Genomic DNA, 20,181 nt, shown 5'->3' with positions numbered 1-20,181 from the left:
AGCGAAGCATGTATTAGACACAAACAGTGTGATGGGGCTATGAGAACTGCCACTGAATACTGGATGCGGACATTAGCTGGTCTGAATAGCACTGTCTATTAGTGTGTGTTCGCGTCGACATATAATCACGTCAGAAAAGCGCGCCGAAACCCAAATAATCAGCTGCACTGAATCGCCAGCAGAGGGCGACATTACGCCACATAACATATGCAAGTCACACCCAAGCGCCAGCAGAAGACGGAAAAACTCCATAAAACACAATTAACAAGTTGGCCTTTCACTGTACTGACATTTAAATCTGTCTGAGCGGGCCTAGTCCGTTAATTGCGTCAAATATTTTAACGTGATTAATTTAAAAAATTAATTAACGCCCGTTAACGCGATAATTTTGACAGCCCTAGTTTTAATATAAAATTACTATAACTTGTAACTATAACATTTATCGTTTAAGAACTACAAGTCTTTCTATCCTTGGATCACTTTAACAGAAAGAATGTTAATGCCATTTGTGGATTTATTGTTACAATAAACAAATACAGTACTTATGTACAGTATGTTGTATGTATATATCCGTCGTGTGTCTTATCTTTCCATTCCAACAATAATTTACAGAAAAATATGGCATATTTTAGAGATGGTTTGAATTGCGATTAATTGCGATTAATTACGATTAATTAATTTTTAAGCTGTAATTAACTCGATTAAAATTTTTAATCGTTTGACAGCCCTAGTTTTAATAGAAAATTTCTATAACTTGTACTAACATTTATCTTTTAAGAACTACAAGTCTTTCTATCCATGGATCGCTTTAACAGAATGTTAATAATGTTAATGCCATCTTGTTGATTTATTGTTATAATAAACAAATACAGTACTTATGTACAGTATGTTGAATGTATATATCCGTCTTGTGTCTTATCTTTCCATTCCAACAATAATTTACAGAAAAATATGGCATATTTTATAGATGGTATGAATTGCGATTAATTACGATTAATTAATTTTTAAGCTGTGATTAACTCTATTAAAAATTTTAATCGTTTGACAGCCCTACTTTATTTACATAGTGTCTTTCACTGATAGTAGATATTATGTGCTTAAAATGGGGTGAAAAAGAATCCTGAAATACATTCATCTCAGCATTTTAACACAATTACCCCATTTCCAGTTCAAATATTATCTCTTCAACGCACACTCATGATTGTGATCGCATATCAGAGGTACTTAGAGTCTGTGATGACGTAGAGAAATACATGAAAAAAACAGTTTGGTCAAGACATTAGCATTAAAAATGTTGTGCTGTCAATTTTTGTCAACAGCCGTGAACATGGACAAAATGACGGCCCCCTGAGATAAATGACAATCAAAGATTTTTTTCTGTTTATTTGGTATTCTGAGAGGTATTGGTATTCTGGCAGCATATACAACAGATTGTGTTGTGTATTTAATTGTCCCTGAATGGTAAAAAAAAATATATATATATAGTTCATCTTTATTTTATGCTTTCTGTATAGTACAGTGTAGTTTAGTATATATTATTGAGCGTATAAAATTCCTCCCTCTGACTTCAGCCTAGAAAATAAACACAACTGTGATTTTCATTATGTTTAGTAAGTGGATTTAAGTTATATAACCTTTAATGTTTCCGAAACATAAATGTTTCATTTTTCATGTGGAAAAGTTTAATTATGGGGGGGCTAAATTTGAATTCTTTCACAGCCCTGTTACTGCTGTTGGAGAAATTGGCGCAAAAAGGGTTTTAAAATATTACAAGATTCTCTCATGAAGGAGAATTCAAGTCAATCAATGGTTTATCAACTTGCATGATTTGAACTTGCCAATTTTTCGTTTTTTTTGTTTGTTTTTTTTACACCAGGATGAGTGTTTTGTAGTTGAACAGCAACCTTAGGAGACAGTTTGTTAATCTTGTGCTTGCACGCTGAACTCAAGGTCTTTGACATCACAAACTTCATACGTTATTACAACTCTTGAATTTCCCTGTCTTTTCTATCCTGGGAAGTCCAACTTGCTGTATATTTTGTCCACCTTGCCCCCCTTCTCCTCACCCTCCATCTATCGAGCCTCCCCTTTCCCTGTAGCATTTCATTATCAGGCCTGCCAGTTTAGATTTACGGCTGTTGTGGGTGGGGTGCACATCTGGATCTTATTTCAGGGGAACCATCCTGCTTTTCTGCTGCTGCATTGGCACGCATTAGCAGACATTTACCATCTGCTTCTATCTAGTGAATAGAGTATAAACATGGTAAAGGTTGCGGAGGACCTGACATTGCAATGTGAAGATTGATGTGACACAATAAAATTCAGAAAGACCCTAATCCGGTTAAGAACGTTTGGTCTGGGTTGTGCCTTGAATACTTCATGTGGTGGTTTGAACTTTGCTGTGGCATAATTACTTTTATTTTCTTTGTTGTTTCTAATTAGGAGAAATGCATTTGCATAGGGTAGAAGGCGGAAAATTAGCATTATTTTTCAAATGGCTCAAGAATTCTCAGCAATTCCTCCCTATGAACTGCTGAATTTATCGTGAAATGCGTAAGTAAAACAAAAATGCACTTGTTTGCTCATACAGATTGTTCCCTTCTGTTTTGACCTACAGCATGCACACACCCCTACACACACACAGACTCACAAAACCTCAGTTGAACCTAGTTGTTGCTTTTAAGAATAAGAAAAACATTGTTTTCAAGCGAACTAGCTCTCTGTATTTTAGGTAGACGGCTGATGGAATCACTAAATCTCAGTTTTCATGGTCTTTAAGTGTTTGCCAACAGGAAAACAAAAATTAACAACATTGTTTCTCACAACAGTTTGTAAGGAAAATATAACATCCTTAAAAAAAAAAAAAACCAGCATCCTCATGACAGGTTTAAACTCACCCATCCCAGAGCAATGTGATAGATAGACAGACGGACGGACGGACGGACGGACGGACGGAGGGAGGGAAGGAGGGATAATGTGATATAAATACTTACCAGATTGTTTGACATGACTAATCATTTTGCAGCTTGCCGCAGTAATCAAACCGATCACAAGCTGTTTGATTTATGGACCCACTTTTTTTCCCATTGTTATGGCGAAGATGACGATAGACTTCACTGGCCATATATGCATAAATAACATCACATACATATTCATAGACAACAGAAGCCACAAGAGTTCCCAAAATCATGTGAACACAGTCTGGGTTATTTGCATTAATCAATTAATTAATTAATTAATTAATTAATTAATTTGTAAAGCCTTTCACAAATAATGTTGCCTCTTATGTTCATGAGGAAATATTCTAGCGACTATAAGGCGTACACACACACACACACGCGCGCGCGCGCGCATCACGCAGACAAAAGCAAGTATACTTAGTATAAATCACTGACCTTTTCCATTGGGTATGTGGCATATACTTGCGTATCATGTAGACTACACCACTGGTCGTGCACTACTTCCACAAAATGTAGCAAGGAGCGATAGCATTAAAAGTTTTAGTGAAAGATAAACAAGCATATTACTGAAAGGAAATCTATAATTTTGGTTAAGTCAACTGGCACTCATAAGGCAAAAAACTGTTTAAAAATTGGGGAAATACACCATGTACAAAAATGCTATAGGACAGCATAGCACCAAATACAATAGAGGTGAGTCTTTTCAGAAATAATATGTATATATTAGGGCTGTCCCAAACGACTAATTTTCTCCCGATTAGTCAGCCGACTATTTTTACGATTAGTCGACTAATCTAATAATTAAATTTAAAAAAAAAAAAAAAAAAATTTTTAAACTAATTTAGCAATGAAATTTTTGTTGACGCTTATCAATTTAAAAAAAACATATTGGAACACTCAAATCATTTATTAAAGTACAAATAAACACGTAAATAGCAATAATAAATCACAAATAAACAATGAGTTCAAATGCTGATAGAATTAACTAGTGTAGCATCCCGATTGAAAAGATGGTCTCTTAAACTGATGGTTTACAACTTTTATTCCATCCTTGATGTAAACACACTGTAAGAGCTACGGTGCACACAAATAAAGCAACACAATTAGAAATTAACAAAAACTTTTCACCTTTTTCCTTTTAAACCTTATTTATATATCAATGAATTGCCTATATGAATTGCCTTTACCTTATCATTGACAATCTCTCCCTTGAGCGCAATCACTGTATATACTTTATATATTTATGACCTTTTAACCTTATATAATTTTCTATACCATAAAATAAACCATAACATGAAATAAACCTTTCAATTAGCATTAAGAACAATACTAATAGCACTTATAGGCCCATTGTCAATGAAACATTATTATTTAGTAAGGCGACAGCACCCTCTGGTGTACAAAAAAAAAAAAAAAAAAAAAAAATTACAAACTGCGTGAAGGCGCTTGAGGTGTTTATTCACGGCCGACGTGCAGCCAAGCTTGGCACTGAAGAGACAGGACAGAAGAGTGTACTCTCCTTTGTTTCTTTGAAATGAGTCAATGTTTTGGACACTCTGGTGCGCTTTTTTTGGCTTTGTGCCGCTTTCCCCGCTTGCAAACAGAGCATCCGACATTCTGACTTTCCACGCATATATTTTTTTAACCCTTCATTAACCGTCGACGGCATGTTGTGCTCGTCGACGGATTTACGTCATCGATGACGTCGACTACGTCGACTAGTCGGGACAGCTCTAGTATACATAATATAATATATAAATATATAAATATATATATATATATATATATTATATTATATAAATATTATATATAAATATAAACATGTAACGCTTTCTTGTGAATGGTTTACTTTCAAGTAAGCCCTTGGATCATTCAGAAGCTGTGAAAAAGCACTGCCAAAGAGACGGCAGTTTTTAGTTTTTTAGTTCATGAATATATATACAAGTGGAAACATCTCTTGCTGCTTCTTTGTAGCAGCCAGTCAGACCCGTTACTCACAGACAGAATCAGCCATCACGATGTCAGTTTGTTCATTTGTTTCAAGTCCAATTAATTAGGTTGCTATTGGTTGATTCCTCTATTTACATATACACCTCCCAGAGCAACAGTTCATTGAACAGTTCATTGAGAAGCATTTTTAAAAATTGGCACAACCCAAGGTGTCCCTGCTTAGTAGAGCTGTTTCCAAATTTTTCATACAGTGATCCTTTGTTTTCATGGTGAATGGGACCTCCCCCACGAAAATCGAAAATCCGCGAATTTTTGTTTTTGTTTTTTTGAGTGTGTTCATTGTATTTATTCAGGTTTAACAGAATTATTCAGGTTTAACAGCATTAGAGAGAGACATATAAGACATATAACCCTTTTCCCTCTTTTATTCCTCGAAAGTATATTTAAAAAAAAATAATAATAATAAAAATAATAATAAAAAAACCTATAAGTAAATGGCGGAAAACACAGGCAAGACTGAAAAAGCAGTTTCTGCTCTTGCACTCCTCTTTAAAAGAAACTGCTGTATTTGAAGCCAGAACAACTGTTGTGTTTGATAGAACAATATGTCTAAATGCTGCCATAGCAGATTCACGGCGTATGAAGCCCCCAAACTATTTTTAATTTGTCCGTTTTACCCTGAAAACCCCCGTTTACAGACGTCGCGCAACCGCTTTTGTTTCAACCCAGCCATAAAACGAAGGTAATTAATTATATTTATTATTCAAAATGTCTGTCGTTTTTAGCTTAGAATCATTAATTGATGTCTCATATTTCGTTTCAAAAGAAAAAAACGACTTTAAAAAAAATTTCACTCACATATTGTAAACTTTTAAACAAATTATGTTACAATGAAAAAAATGGTGTCTGTAAAAAAGTCCCGGATATCTACCTCATAACTATCGCTTAATTGTATTGTATTTTGTTACTGTCGCATTTTCTCCGATATGCTAGATGATAAATAATCGATCCAAACAAAGAAAAATTGAAAAAAAATGTTTAAAAGGGTAAATGTATGAAAAAGAAAATCTCGACCACCCCTTGATGTCTGTGATTTCTGCATCGCGACCCTTGTTATATTACCATGTGTCACCTATGAAATCCCAAAAAATTCCAGCTGCGGCCATTCACAGCTGTGTCTTGACACTCAGTGATACATGCTACATGGAGTTTTTGGATCAAAAGAAGGTAAGTACGCGATAATATCTTGTTAAAGTTATGGCGTCTGTAATTCTGCTCTCGCATGCTCTCACCTCCAGATAGGGTTTTGCTGTTTAAAAAACATTAAAAAAAAAAAAAAAAAAAAAAAAATGCCCTCCTGTTCAAAATTTTTCTTCCCTCAGAAAATTGAGATTTTAAGCTTTCCAATGATGTATCACACATGCATATCGGACAATTTCGAAAGTTGGCTAAAATGTGGGTCTCAGAGTGGAACCTCCAGGTCACCTGAGTGTTTTCCGCCATATATATATATGTAATATATTAATAAACAGCTTTTAAGAACTGCAAATGTAATAATTATGATATAAATGAGAGATACATACAAGAAGACAATGATTTGTACGTGTATACGTGCATGTATCTTAACATTTTTAAATAAAACAATTTTTTTTTAATGAAAAATCAGCAATAAACTGAGGGCACGACGTTTGAAGCGCGATATAACGAGGGATCACTGTATTTGCTGTAGTGTTTGTGTAAGCATTCAATTTTGTGCCTGTTTTTGCCTGCTCAAACTTAAATCATTAAATCAGGCTATTGGGGTGGTCATGTGTTGAGGATTTGAGAGGCTTTGGCTCATAAAGGGTGAAAAAGAAAGGTCCTACGCTCAAGTAGCACGGAACGATTGTGTTTCCAACTTGCATTGAGCAAGGGCACCCATTTTACACTTGAAAAATCTCATAGCACACCACAAGGAAAAATGTTTAAAAAGTCAAAATAATAAAACGGTGAAGTCTCACTTCAATCACAAAGGGACTTTGCTTTACCTTTTATTAAATGCCACTGCCATCAATAGATCATTACACCCACAGTGACCTCTCACAGCACACTGGTTGGGAATTTCTAGACATTTTTATGATGTGTAACATATTAAAACATTTCAATAGGCGTTAAAACTATTTTCAAGTCAGACATTGGAGTACAGTCATCTAGTCACAACAAGAATTACTGTTTACTGTAAATTAGGAGGGCATGTATGTACTAAAATACTTTGACGGAAAGTAACTCCTCATTTCCAGTAAGCAAATCATAGATTTTGCTCTACGTGTTTATCCTTTTTGAAATACAGTACATGGAAAATGCCATCAAATCAAGTAAGTTGTGATAAGGAGAAAAAAGATACAAACTGCTCATTACAACATTCTGTAAGACTGTTTTAAAACTGGCAATGTGAGCAAGAAGATTCCTATTGCTAATTCCCAGATGCTCTCTATCTGCCCTCTGTGACCCCCTTCCCTTTTACTACAGGCCATGATATTACCAGTTCTCTGGATACATCCAACATCGACACCAGTATCCTGGAAGAGTACATCAGCAAGGAGGACGATAGCACTGACATGTAAGTAGGGACTTCTCACCAAAACAGCAACGTCACAACAACACACATTGGCCATGTAGATCATGTCGTTACAAAGGAATTTGTTTTCTCTGATAAGGCTAATCCCCCCTTTTTTACTCTTTGGTCTCCCAGCTGTTTCTCAGAGGTCCACAGCACCCCAGGACCAAATTACTCATCTCCTCAAGCCGGAGTGTCGTCCTCTGGGGGGTTGGTGTGCGGCGTGAGCCCTCCAATTCCTCTCCGCCAGGGAGCCCCTCCCACTGCCCCCACGAACTGTCCCAACGCATACCCTCCTGGTCCTTCCTTGAGCCTACGACACAGCTACCCCTGCCTGGGTCAGCACCAACAGCACCAGCAGCAGGCTCACGTCAAACCTGAGCACAGAGGGCACTACGCTCCTGGGTGAGCACAATGTGATTTAGGTTCAGGTTAATAGTTGTGCCTGAGGACCAAATGTATTTTTTTTATATATTTTTTTTAATTGCCACTGACAATTGCTCCAAAGTTGCACATGGCGCTTTTCATGCTTCTGATGTGAATTGAAATTAGTTTGTCACTACATAGACATCCAATCCATTTGAACTGGGAGGGGCAGGAAGCGATCCTTCCTGCCCAAATGGATTGGACATCTATCACCGTCAAAAACAGCTAGTAGGTTAAAATGGATAGATACAGTGGGGCAAATAAGTATTTAGTCAACCACTAATTGTGCAAGTTCTCCCACTTGAAAATATTAGAGAGGCCTGTAATTGTCAACATGGGTAAACCTCAACCATGAGAGACAGAATGTGGAAAACAAAACTGAAAATCACATTGTTTGATTTATAAATAATTTATTTGCAAATCATGGTGGAAAATAAGTATTTGGTCAATACCAAAAGTTCATTTCAATACTTTCTTATGTACCCTTTGTTGGCAATAACGGAGGCCAAACGTTTTCTGTAACTCTTCACAAGCATGTTGACAATCACAGGCCTCTCTAATCTTTTCAAGTAGGAGAACTTGCACAATTGGTGGTTGACTAAATACTTATTTGCCCCACTGTATATCCTATTTTTTGGTCTTTAAGGCACCCTTAAAATTCTTTATTTTCCCCTTTATATATGCAGTAAGCCTAATGTAGGAATTCTGGTGCATAATGACTTCCATGCTACGTATTTTGTTGGAGCATTCCAGCTACTGTAGTCAAATGAATAATATCATTGCAGTTTACGGTTACTTAAAGAAAAACAGAGCATTTCCTTAATATTACAACAATTTACAGTTAAAGTTGTTTGAAGTAGCTCAAACCTATTTATTTAAGTAGAATATAAATAAAACTAATAATAAATTAAATCAATCATAAAAATAGATAGGCTACAGGACAAATGTACAGTCGTGGATTGATACAGTAATGCACTTTATAATTCGGGGCTCTTAATGTACGAAAGCATATTTGTTCATTGACACTGTGCTTTATAATCCGGTGCACTTTATAGTCAATAAAATATGGTATGTAACATTGTTCATTTGTAATAAATTACAATTATTTTTGCCATGTATGGTAATAGACCGCCTAATCCATTTGAGCAGTTGTTCACTGCAAGCACCTCCTAGGTTGAAATGATGTTCATGGCTAGCATCTTCCGGGTGAAATTGATTGGACAAATATCGCTGTCAGTAGCATTGCATGAATTAAGTTACTGATCTAATTTGAAGAACCACTCAAAGAAACTGGTATTCTCAATTAAGCTAGTCATGTATTATTTTGTTTTTTTTCATTGCTATTTTAGAACTCTTCCCGAGTCCCCGCCAGACTCCAGCTCAGAGCCATATTCTCCTCAACAGGTGAATGGTGAGTAAGTATACAGTATTTTGAACAAGATGCAATAGTGTAATTGGCTTTTGTTGGTATTACAAATGTAAAATTCACTATGCAGCATATCATTATAATGTAAGTGCACAGTTGGTATACTTAAATTTGCATATAAAACCGAAAAGTGCAGTTGATGTTTTTCATTCAGGCTGTCACTAAATGTGAGTACAACACTGAAGTCCATTTGGGTCATACACTCAATCAATATGATGTTACTCATCACTTAATGGCATTAAAAACAGGTCTACGAGTGACAAGATGCATATTGATCAACAGCTAAGTCAACACTTATTCTTAGAATGTATTGTTTTAAGACATAAGGAAAAGAGGTAGTTTCTTTTTTTATGGCTGTGTAAACGTACCGATGGCTCTCTTAGACCCGCACATGATCAGGACCATGACACCGGAAAACATGTGTCACATGACTCCTACGCCACCACTTCCCCCGCACGGCCACTATCCTGGCATGCACCGGGACATGTACCTAAAGCCAGAGCCAATAATATCACAGTATCCCATTGGTCCAGCAACAAGCGCGGGTGGAGACATGCAGCAGACGCAAATGCTTCACCAACTACTCCAGCATCCGCAGGGACAGGAGTAAGTGATTCTGCTGTTCACTCCTGGAAAATTCTCCTACTTTTTGGGGGTGATGTAATTTTTTTTCATCCATTTCTTTCAACAGCGGAATTCCTGTTCACCAGGCCAAAAAGAGGAAGCATTCCGATTCACCCAATAGCACTCTTAATTCCCAAATCCTCACAGGTATCATCAAACAAGAACCAGGTAGGCTGGCAGCTTTCTTTCATTCTCACCTCATCTACCTCACCACACTTATGTTATAGCAAAACAGAACAGTTTGGGCATTTAAGTTGTTCTACGTATTGTTGCTGTGATCCTGAAATCATAGCATGTTGTTTTATTACAGGTTTGATGCAGGATGCAGAAAATGGATACATGGACCCAAACTATCAGTGCATTAAGTGGCAACCTCACCAGCAGAACAAGTGGACGCCACTTTATGATGCAAACGGAAAAGAGCTGTGGGTGAAATTTATGCTGGCAAATCTTTTATTTGGAGGAAAAAATACAGAAAGAATTAAGAGCCAAAAATGGAAAGGAGGGATAATTGTTTGAGAAGATAATTCAACCACAGATTTGGCATAGCTGAACCGCAGAGGTCTATAAATTCCTCAGAGGTGAGCCGTGCGGGGGAGTGCTCAAACGAAGGGTTTCGATTAAGAAAGACATCAGGCGGAGGGAGGAAGAGAGTGAAGGAAAAAATTAGTGCACATATACTCTGGCATACGAGTGTTGTTGCAATCGTGGAAAAGACCTGTAATGAATAGAAATGATCTCACCAGCATTTTAGTTGTGGACATCACATGGAAAATATATATATGCATATAGTTTAGGAAACTCGGGGATCCAACACCAAACTAGACGAGGACTCTCCATTTGTTTGACTGTTGTAATAAAAATTAGAATAATGAGTAAAGTAAAATACAAAACACATTAATGAGATTCTAACATTAATGAAAATGTCCAATTTCTATGCTTCTAGATTTTTACACTTCTCACTTCACTCTCTCTCATCTCGTCTTTAGTCCGATGCCAACCTACAGAGTTGATGCCGACAAAGGCTTCAACTTCTCCTTGTCCGATGATGCTTTTGTATGCCAGAAGAAGAACCACTTCCAGGTGACCGTGTATGTTGGGATGCTAGGAGATCCGAAGTACATCAAGACAAGTGAAGGTCTTCAACCCATTGACTGTTTCTATCTCAAACTCAACGGCGTAAAAGTGAGAGACTTTAGTGACGGCTGATATCCTTTCATAAAGGATCATTCATCGTATTTATTTAGTGATTTGCTTTTTTTTTTTTGGATTGCAAGGTAGAGGCTATGAACCAATCCATCAGTGTGGAGCAGTCACAGTCGGATCGAAGCAAGAGGCCTTTCAAGCCAGTTTTGTAAGTTGGGACTCAAGGAATGTAGTCAACCCCACATCATTGCTGTTCTTACTCGTTCTTGTGAATTTTGTATCCCCAAAGGGTCACCTTGCCCCCAGAGCAGGTCACAAAAGTGACAGTGGGCCGGCTCCACTTCAGTGAAACCACAGCAAACAACATGCGAAAGAAAGGCAAACCAAATCCCGACCAGAGGTGCGTGTCAAAATTCAGATAAGTTCCAAAAAGGATTCTACAAGATTGAGGCAGAGATGCAATTTCTGTCCTTGCAGGTACTTCATGCTGGTTGTGGCATTACATGCTCAGTCCCACAGTCAGACCTACACTGTGGCTGCTCATGTGTCTGAGAGGATCATCGTCAGGGTAACGTCCAGCCATGTCTGTCTGCCTCCTACAGCAATCTTATCAGCTGTGAATGGGACATCTCATTTTCTCTGCATGCCATTTTTAATAGTTTCTCTCATTCAATTTTTCTCCTTTGTGTGGCTGGGATACCATTACAATAACGCCAGAGAGAAGAATTAAAACTCATGATAAACTAACAATTTTTAAAAAAAATAGATAATTCATGATGAGGCCTCTCCCAATACTTTTTCCCACGGTTGTTATTCTGACCTTCTTAGCCTGTTGTATAAAATAACTCAACGACAGCTCTTTGTTCCTCTACCTTCATATGTGTGTCACAGGCATCTAACCCAGGCCAGTTTGAAAGCGACTCTGATGTGCTGTGGCAACGAGGCCAGTTACCCGACTCAGTCTACCATCACGGGAGAGTCGGCATCAACACAGACCGGCCTGATGAAGCCCTTGTTGTCCACGGTAATGTCAAGGTCATGGGCTCCCTTGTGCATCCGTCTGACATCCGAGCCAAAGAGAATGTACAAGAGGTCAGGATGTTCGTGTGTGTGTGTGTTTATCTGTCATTCCTTCCTTGTCAGCATGAATCATGTCTGCTTTGAACCATTTCATCTGTGTTTTCATCCCATCTGCTCGGTTGTTTTTTCATGTGCATGTAGGTGGACACCACTGACAATTTGAAAAGGATTTCTCAAATGAGGCTGGTCCATTATCAATACAAGCCCGAGTTTGCAGCCACAGTCGGCATAGAGAACACTGCGGAGACGGGTAATTAACATTGTAACTCATCTCATTTCATCACTTTCTGTATATGGTGTCGATGATCCGAATAATCGTGTCTTTGCCTCATCTGTGTCGGATTTCTTCTAGGAGTGATTGCTCAAGAGGTCCAACAAATCTTACCTGAAGCAGTCAAAGAGGGGGGAGATGTTGTGTGCGCCAACGGCGAAACCATTCCTAACCTGTTAGTTGTCAACAAGGTAACAAAAACCAGCCTATTACCATGTTCATGCTGGAGTATAGTTAGCAACTTCAAAAAGGTGGAAATATGTATTTCTTCCTTACACACTAGTATCGCTCTGTCTCTCATTTCCTCCCTGACAAGGAGCGCATCTTCATGGAGAACGTGGGAGCAGTGAAGGAGCTATGCAAGCTGACAGACAACCTCGAGACCCGAATAGATGAACTGGAGCGCTGGAGCCGCAAATTGGCTAAGCTGCGACGTCTTGACAGCATGAAGAGTACCGTGAGTGGAGGCACGGTCAGGTAGGAGTGAAGTTGTGAATGCAGAAGTTCAGTACATCAATATTTTTGATGAAAGATTTAACATCTTATCATACACGTCTTGTCATTTTCTCTGTAGCCAGTCAGGAAGTTATTTTAGCAGGACAGGAAGTGGTCCCCTCAAAAAGAAGACAGTCAAACCTGGAAGCAAGGTCTGCTGGGATAAAAATGCAACTTAGTTACTACAGTCAGAAGATATTTATCTTCTGTGTGGTTTTTGACAGAGCCCACTTCCAGATCAAGGGTGTATCAGTCAGAAGTTCATGCAGGGGAGCATCCTGGCGCTTGTCATTGTCATGGCCTTCAGGTAAGCAAAGTTAAAAAGGAATTTTCCCTGTTATTGTAAGGATGCTAGCCTTTAAAAATCTGACTTTTACCGGCAGGAAGATTCTTGAGTACAAACTCAGTTTTTGGCCTTTCAAACACCATTTATGTTTCTGGTTGTTTTACCAGAATGAGAATTGTTTTCAACAATTCAAAAGTAATATTGTCCTTTAGAAAACACAGTTCAAGTAAATAACGACCGCCTGGGTAACTCCCTAAATGACTAAACAGCCCTAACACACTATAAGCACACCCGAAGAGCGTGCATGCCGTCTACTGGCTAACTCGGAACCTACAGGCAAGAATAAGCCCGCAATGAATTAATCTAATTAATTAGCGATAATACAGTAAAATAAAAAAATCATGCACCCAGGAATGATGAGTATGCATCCCTATAATCAGGGGTGCACATATTTTTTTGCCCAGGTTCTCAGAGGAGGACCTGGAGATGTGACTTGGTCCTAATTGAGCTTGAGAACCGACCCGCCTGATGCGATAAAATTATGACAAGCTTTACTTAGAGCCAATTACCTTTAATTAATTATATAAACAATTAACGCATGATTAACATCAACTGGCACAACAAAATTGCCATTACTTTGAAGTGAAATGTAAAGAAATAAACATAAAAGCACTAATTCAAAATAAAGGGCATTCATATGCGGCTCTCACATTAACTCCAAACCTTTGTAAAAGTGGGATGTCCTCCTCATAAGAGCTCATTGAACGTGCATGTTTAGCTTTGTGAAATGCGAGCAAAAACACGTTTGTCAGTGTATGGCGCTGTTCTTCAATAACTTTATTCCGCCACTTGTCCATAGGGCGAGTGGGGTCCTGTCTGACATCGCATCGATAGTTTGCTTAATTGCCAAATGCTCTGTTTTTTTTTCCCGTGCTTTTTAGGGCTGTCAAAATTATCGTGTTAACGCGCGGTAATTAATTTTTTAAATTAATCACGTTAAAATATTTGACGCAATTAATGCACATGTCCCGCTCAGACAGTATTCTGCCTTTTGGTAAGTTTTACAGCAAGGTTTTTTTGTGCTGTCTAACAGCGAACTCTTGTGGTCGCTTTGCGACATGGTTTATTGCTTTCTTGCCAGTTCAATATGGCTGCACAACGTCTCGGGCTGACACCTACGTTGTAATGTTGTGCTTATATGATCCTTGGACAAGATTTGTCCGTAAGTATGGTTGTTGTAAAGAATGTACATATTATGTTAGTAAGCGAACTGTTATATTTTTTGTATGAGACGCTTTTTGTTTATGTTTAGTGAACCTGTATAGTAGGCCTGTACGATATTGGAAAAAACTATTGCTGCGATTTTTTGGGGATTTGCGATATATTGCGATATTATATTGCGATATTAAAAAAAAATGTATATATATATTTTTTCAATAAATTTTCAGAAGATGACTTAAATAGCTGTTTGGAAAGACTTTAGATGACTCACCATCACCACAGTGTACAGTCATCCCTTGTTTTTCACGGTTAATGGGGAACAGAACCTACCGCGATAAGTGAAAAACTGCGAAGTAGCGCACCCCCCCATTTTTTTGTGTGTGTGTGTGTGTGTTTTTTGTGCCCAATGTATTTATTCAGATTTAGCATTGGAAAGAGATACATAAAAGACATATTTTTTTCTCACTCCCCCCCCCACAGTGATTTTAAAAATGTATATAAATAAATGGTTTTTAAGCACTTCAAATGTCATAATTATGATAAGTTTTAAACATAACTGTCCAACCAAATCATTTTTGAACAAGAATAAAGTACTGTAGCAGATAAATGCTTGGCTTTATTAAATGCTTCTGTTTATCTACTTTAGCTGTGACCGTTGAAGTGACATGTAGAAATTTCAAACTCCTCATGATCACTTCTGGCATTTAAATGTCTCCAACGTCCTCACAGTACACACATTCATTCCAGCGCGGCTTCCTTGCAACTGTTTAAGAAGTTAAACGATGATTGACAGACGCCCGTGTGAAGTCTGCTTCTTTGGCCAGATCAAAGCCATCGTTGTGCCAGTGACTGAGAGGATCAAAAGGCTGGGAGAAGGAGGGTAGGAGGCTGTGCGCAGACCAGAAAGTGAGGCGTATGTGGATAAAAAAAAAAAGAAAAACTATCGCACGTGCTTGCGATGGGACTATCGCGCACACGCACATCGCGATGGCGATGTCTAAACGATATATCGTTCAGGCTTACTGTATAGCGTGCTAAGCTAACGTTGTTGCTAATGCAATGCTTGTGTACTTTTTTTTGTAGTTTCACGACGGTCTAAAGAGGACAATGGTTTGAGGCCATTTTATTAATAAATCAGATGAAAAAGGAAGAAGTCTGATTATTAAGGCGTCGTTCACTAGCTGTCTAGCTTTGGAAAAAGTAGACGCTTCGGAGTGAGGACAGCATAGACAGATTTAAATGAAAGTAGAGTGAAATGCCCACTACAGTCCTTATGTACCGTATGTTGAATGTATATATCCATCTTGTGTCTTATCTTTCAATTCCAACAATTTACTTTACAGAATATATATATAATTTACAGAAAAATATGGCATATTTTATAGATGGTTTGAATTGCAATTAATTGCGATTAATTACGATTAATTTTTAAGCTGTAATTAACTCGATTAAAAATTTTAATCGTTTGACAGCCCTAGTGCTTTTCAAAGTTTGGATGGCTAAAATTCTTTGACCCTACATAAAATGCGCTGCTCTTATTAGCGACATTGGGATTCTCACGGCAAATGTTGCACCACATTTCCGTGCGAACATCATTTGCTTCTAGCCATGGTACCTCCTGAAGCCACTTTTCAGCAAAAGTCCTTTTTTTCGGTAGCTCCGGTGACGTCTCTGTCGTCTGTCTGTCTTTTGACGGGGGTGGGGGAACACGGAAATAATTACTCAGTGGGGCCTGCCTCTTTGACATTTTGAGAAGTGATTTTCTCGTGTCCACCGCAAATACAGTGGTCAGCCATTGGTATGCAAAAGCGTATGGAAGCCGTTGAGGGCCAGCGCGTTTGTCTACGTCCAGTACGCATGCGGACCACTTATGTGCACCCCTGCCTATAATATACCTTGCAAATTTCATTCTGATCCATCCACAAATATTTGTCGTGTCTCCCCCAAGAAGAACATAGGAAGTGAGATCTTGAGCCATCACTCCCTCCCCATCAACAATTCCTTTGAATGTGAAAAAAAATTCTATGCACCTAATCACAATTTCTCCAACTGCAGTGTCATATCCATGTCCATCTTGTATGTACTGACTCTTCATCATAGAGGAGACATCACAGATAAAGATGGGTATGTCATGTATTTCAGGAACATACCTCACTGGTGAACTTTATGATTTGAACACGATTATTGTGATTACCTCTTTCTTTAAACTTCCTTTCTATGTCATCTGTGTCGCTTTACTGTAGCTTTGTTTCCTACCCATGTGCTCTCTACATCTCTTGGATGCCCACCTTTACTGCCACTGTCACTTTCTGTCCGCCTTCATGTTCATGGTATGATGCAGTAATGCACTCTTCCCTTACAGCTACTTGTTTGACTTTCTAACCTTTGCTTTAAATGTGATATTTGACTACACTGCTCAGAAAAAATAAAGGGAGCACTAAAGTAACACATTGTAGATATGAATGAATTAAATAGGCTTCAGCACCCCCGCGACCATCGTGAGGAAAAGCAGCATGGAAAATGATTGAATGAATGAATAAACATTTTAACTAAATACTTTGTTCTTTCCATAGTTGATTGTGCTGACAACAAAATCACACAAAAATTATCAATGAAAATGAAATCTATCAACCCAAGGAGGTCTGGATTTGGAGTTATACTCAAAATAAAAGTGGAAAAACCCACTACAGGCTGATCCAACTTTGATGTGATGTCCTTTAAACAAGTCAAAATGAGGCTCAGTAGTGTGTGTGGCTGCCGCGTGCCTGTTTGATCTCTCTACAACGCCTGGGCATGCTTCTAATGAGACGACGGAGGGGGTCCTGGGGGACCTCCTCCCATATCTGGACCAGGTCATCACTGAGCTCTTGGACAGTCTGAGGAGCAACCTGGCGGCGCTAAATGGAGCTAAACATAATATCCCAGAGGTGCTCTATTGTACAGTGCTGCTCAAAAGTTTGTGAACCCCCTCAACATTTTGGAATTTTCTATTATTTCAACCTGATTTCCTAATCAATCAATTCAGTAGTTTTTTTGTTTTGTTTTTTTAACAGTTGTGTTGTCGAGACTAAATTAAAAAGAGTTTTCATCAACTGATGTAGGTGCAAAATTGAACTGTTTGGTCACAACCAAAACCGCCATGTCTGGCGAAAAGTCAACACTGCATACCACCAAAAGAACCTTCTCCCAACAGTGAAGCATGGAGGTGGGAATGTCAAGATCTGGGCTTGCTTTTCATCCTCAGGACCTGGACAACTCCACATAGTCCAGGGAATCATGAATTCTGAGGAATATTGTCAAATCCTAGAACATAACCTGACGCCATCTGTTTTGAAGTTAAAGCTTGGCAGAAGGTGGATCATGCAACATGATAATGATCCAAAGCATTCCAGCAATACAACCAAGGAATGGCTGAAAAAGAAGAAGATTCGTGTTCTGGACTGGCCCAGTCAAAGTCCTGACCTAAATCCCATTGAAATGCTGTGGCGGGACCTGAAGCGAGCAGTTCATGCCAGACGCCCATCAAACCTCTCTCAACTGACTGCGTTCTGCAAGGAAGAATGGGCAAAAATCCCCCAAAGTAGATGTGAGAGGCTGATTAGTCACTACAGAAACCGTTTGGTTGAGGTAATCTCTGCAAAAGGAGGCGCAATATCCTATTAACTGAAGGGGTTCACATACTTTTGCACACATGATATCTGAGTTTTTCTTAAATCAACCACTTTTGTTAAATAAAGAATGACAATATAACTATTTCTTTTGTTTCAGTCCATTATTTGGAATGTCAGTATTGTGGATTTGGGTATAACTTAACATTTAATAAGGTTATTTTAGTTTTTTTTACAAAAAATCTGACCATCGCTGTGGGGTTCACAAACTTTCGAGCAGCACTGTATTTGGGTCAGGCAACAGTGGGAGCCAGTCAATGTTATCAATTCCTTCTTCCTTCAGAAACTGCTTGCATACCCCGGCAACATGAGGTTGGGCATTGTCGTGGACTAGGTGGGAGGAACCCAGGTCCCACTGCACAAGCGTAGCTTATGACAATGGGTCCAAGTATTTCATCCCGATACCTAATAGCAGTCAGGGTGCCATTATCTAACCTGTAGAGGTATGTGTGTCCTTCCAGGGATATGCCTCCCTTGACCATTACTGACCCACTACCACACCGGTTATGCTGAATGATGTTGCAGGCGGCATACCGTTCTCCACGGCATCTCCGGACCCATTCACGTCTGTCGCATGTGCTCAGGTTGAACCTGCTTTCATCGATGAAGAGCACAGAGCCAGTGGCTTAGTTGCAAATTGGCAAATGCCAATTGAGCTCTACGGTGATTGGCAGTGAGCACGGGGCTCACTACAGGATGTCAGGCCCTCAGGCCAGCCTCATGGAGCCCGTTTTTTATTGTTTGGTCGGAAACATTCACACCAATGGCCTGCTGGAGGTCATTTTGCCGGGCTCTGGCAGTGCTCATCCTGTTCCTCCTTGAACAAAGGAGTGGATACCGATCCTGCGGAGGGTTTAAGGACATTCTCTGGCCCTATCCAGCTCTCCTGGACTAACTACCTGTCTCCTAGAAACTCCTGTGGGCTGCCAGGCGGCTCCTCAAAATGTCGAGGAGCTCACTGATTCCCTGATCCAGCTCTTGGAGAAGTTCCATCAGGAGAACACCCGCCTTCTCATTAGGAGCACGCCCAGGCATTGTAGGGAGGCCATACAGGCCCACAGAGGCCACAGACACTACTGAGCCTCATTTTGACTTATTTAAAGGACATCACATCAAAGTTGGATCAGCCTGTGGTGTGGTTTTCCACTTTCATTTTGAGTTTAACTCCAGATCCAGATTTTCATTGATCATTTTTGTGTGACTTTGTAGTCAGCACATTCAACTATGGAAAGAACAAAGTATTTAATAAAATATTTCATTCATTTTTTATCTGCAACATTTTACATTAGTGTTGCCTCTATTTTTTTTTTTTTTTTTTTTTTTTGAGAAGTGTACATGGCTCTTCCAACCTTGTTTGAATACACATTGCCAACACGAGCACAGGTATGGTTCCATGTATGGTTGAGGTACAGTATTATTGTATGATGTGCTTGGGGCAGGTCAAGAGCAGCATTGGAATCCTCACGCAAGAGTCCATTTGTTCCAGTTTCCACGACACCTACACCAGGTAAAATACCTATTTTGGAGGTTTCATGAAAGTGGTGTGCAACTGTTTAGCACATCTAGTCTTTGGGATTACTTTTGCCGAGATATGAACACTATGCTTTATTGGCAGCTTGCTGTTCAACCACAACCTTGAACAACCAATCATCGACGATTTTGACAATAAATAACAACCATTCTGCTACAGGTAAGAAAGCAACTCTAAGAATACCACCAATATAAGGAAAAACACTCACGGTCACATAATTTGATACAGCTCCACACACACAAATGCATTTGGCGGAAAACACAGACAAGACTGAAAAAGAAGTTTCTGCTCTTGCACCCCTCTTTAAAATAAAATGCTGTCTTTTAACTGTTGTGTTTGATAGAACAATATGTCTATATGCTGCCCTGGCAGATTCATGGCGCATTAAGCCCCCGAACTATTTTTAATATGTCCGTTTTACCCTGGAAGACGTCGCGCAACCGCTTTTGTTTCAACCTAGCCATAAAAAGAAGGTAAGTAATTATATTTATTATCCAAAAT

General features: G+C 38.9%; 1 protein-coding gene across 4 annotated transcripts in view; it reads left to right on the top strand.

Moving 5' to 3' along the window:
- The window catches only part of myrf (myelin regulatory factor), a 44,232-nt gene that overhangs the window by 20,203 nt on the left and 3,848 nt on the right, over window positions 1-20,181 (top strand). For 2 of the 4 annotated variants that reach the window (XM_057837664.1, XM_057837662.1), the window contains exons 2-21: window positions 7,419-7,509; window positions 7,642-7,911; window positions 9,282-9,343; window positions 9,742-9,964; window positions 10,050-10,150; window positions 10,293-10,407; window positions 10,972-11,167; window positions 11,260-11,336; window positions 11,418-11,528; window positions 11,606-11,711; window positions 12,020-12,220; window positions 12,350-12,458; window positions 12,561-12,670; window positions 12,796-12,956; window positions 13,054-13,126; window positions 13,199-13,281; window positions 16,537-16,605; window positions 16,725-16,811; window positions 19,589-19,656; window positions 19,765-19,839. In XM_057837664.1, coding sequence (XP_057693647.1) covers window positions 7,419-7,509; window positions 7,642-7,911; window positions 9,282-9,343; window positions 9,742-9,964; window positions 10,050-10,150; window positions 10,293-10,407; window positions 10,972-11,167; window positions 11,260-11,336; window positions 11,418-11,528; window positions 11,606-11,711; window positions 12,020-12,220; window positions 12,350-12,458; window positions 12,561-12,670; window positions 12,796-12,956; window positions 13,054-13,126; window positions 13,199-13,281; window positions 16,537-16,605; window positions 16,725-16,811; window positions 19,589-19,656; window positions 19,765-19,839 — 2,388 coding nt within the window. The remainder of the gene's footprint in view (window positions 1-7,418; window positions 7,510-7,641; window positions 7,912-9,281; window positions 9,344-9,741; window positions 9,965-10,049; window positions 10,151-10,292; window positions 10,408-10,971; window positions 11,168-11,259; window positions 11,337-11,417; window positions 11,529-11,605; window positions 11,712-12,019; window positions 12,221-12,349; window positions 12,459-12,560; window positions 12,671-12,795; window positions 12,957-13,053; window positions 13,127-13,198; window positions 13,282-16,536; window positions 16,606-16,724; window positions 16,812-19,588; window positions 19,657-19,764; window positions 19,840-20,181) is intronic. The other 2 variants (XM_057837663.1, XM_057837665.1) reach the window with 2 other exon arrangements.

The sequence above is a fragment of the Corythoichthys intestinalis genome, chromosome 5 (assembly GCF_030265065.1).
Source record: "Corythoichthys intestinalis isolate RoL2023-P3 chromosome 5, ASM3026506v1, whole genome shotgun sequence".
Classification (NCBI taxonomy): Eukaryota; Metazoa; Chordata; class Actinopteri; order Syngnathiformes; family Syngnathidae; genus Corythoichthys; species Corythoichthys intestinalis.
Note: the sequence above shows the minus strand (reverse complement) of the source record. Positions and strands in the feature narration are given on the sequence as shown.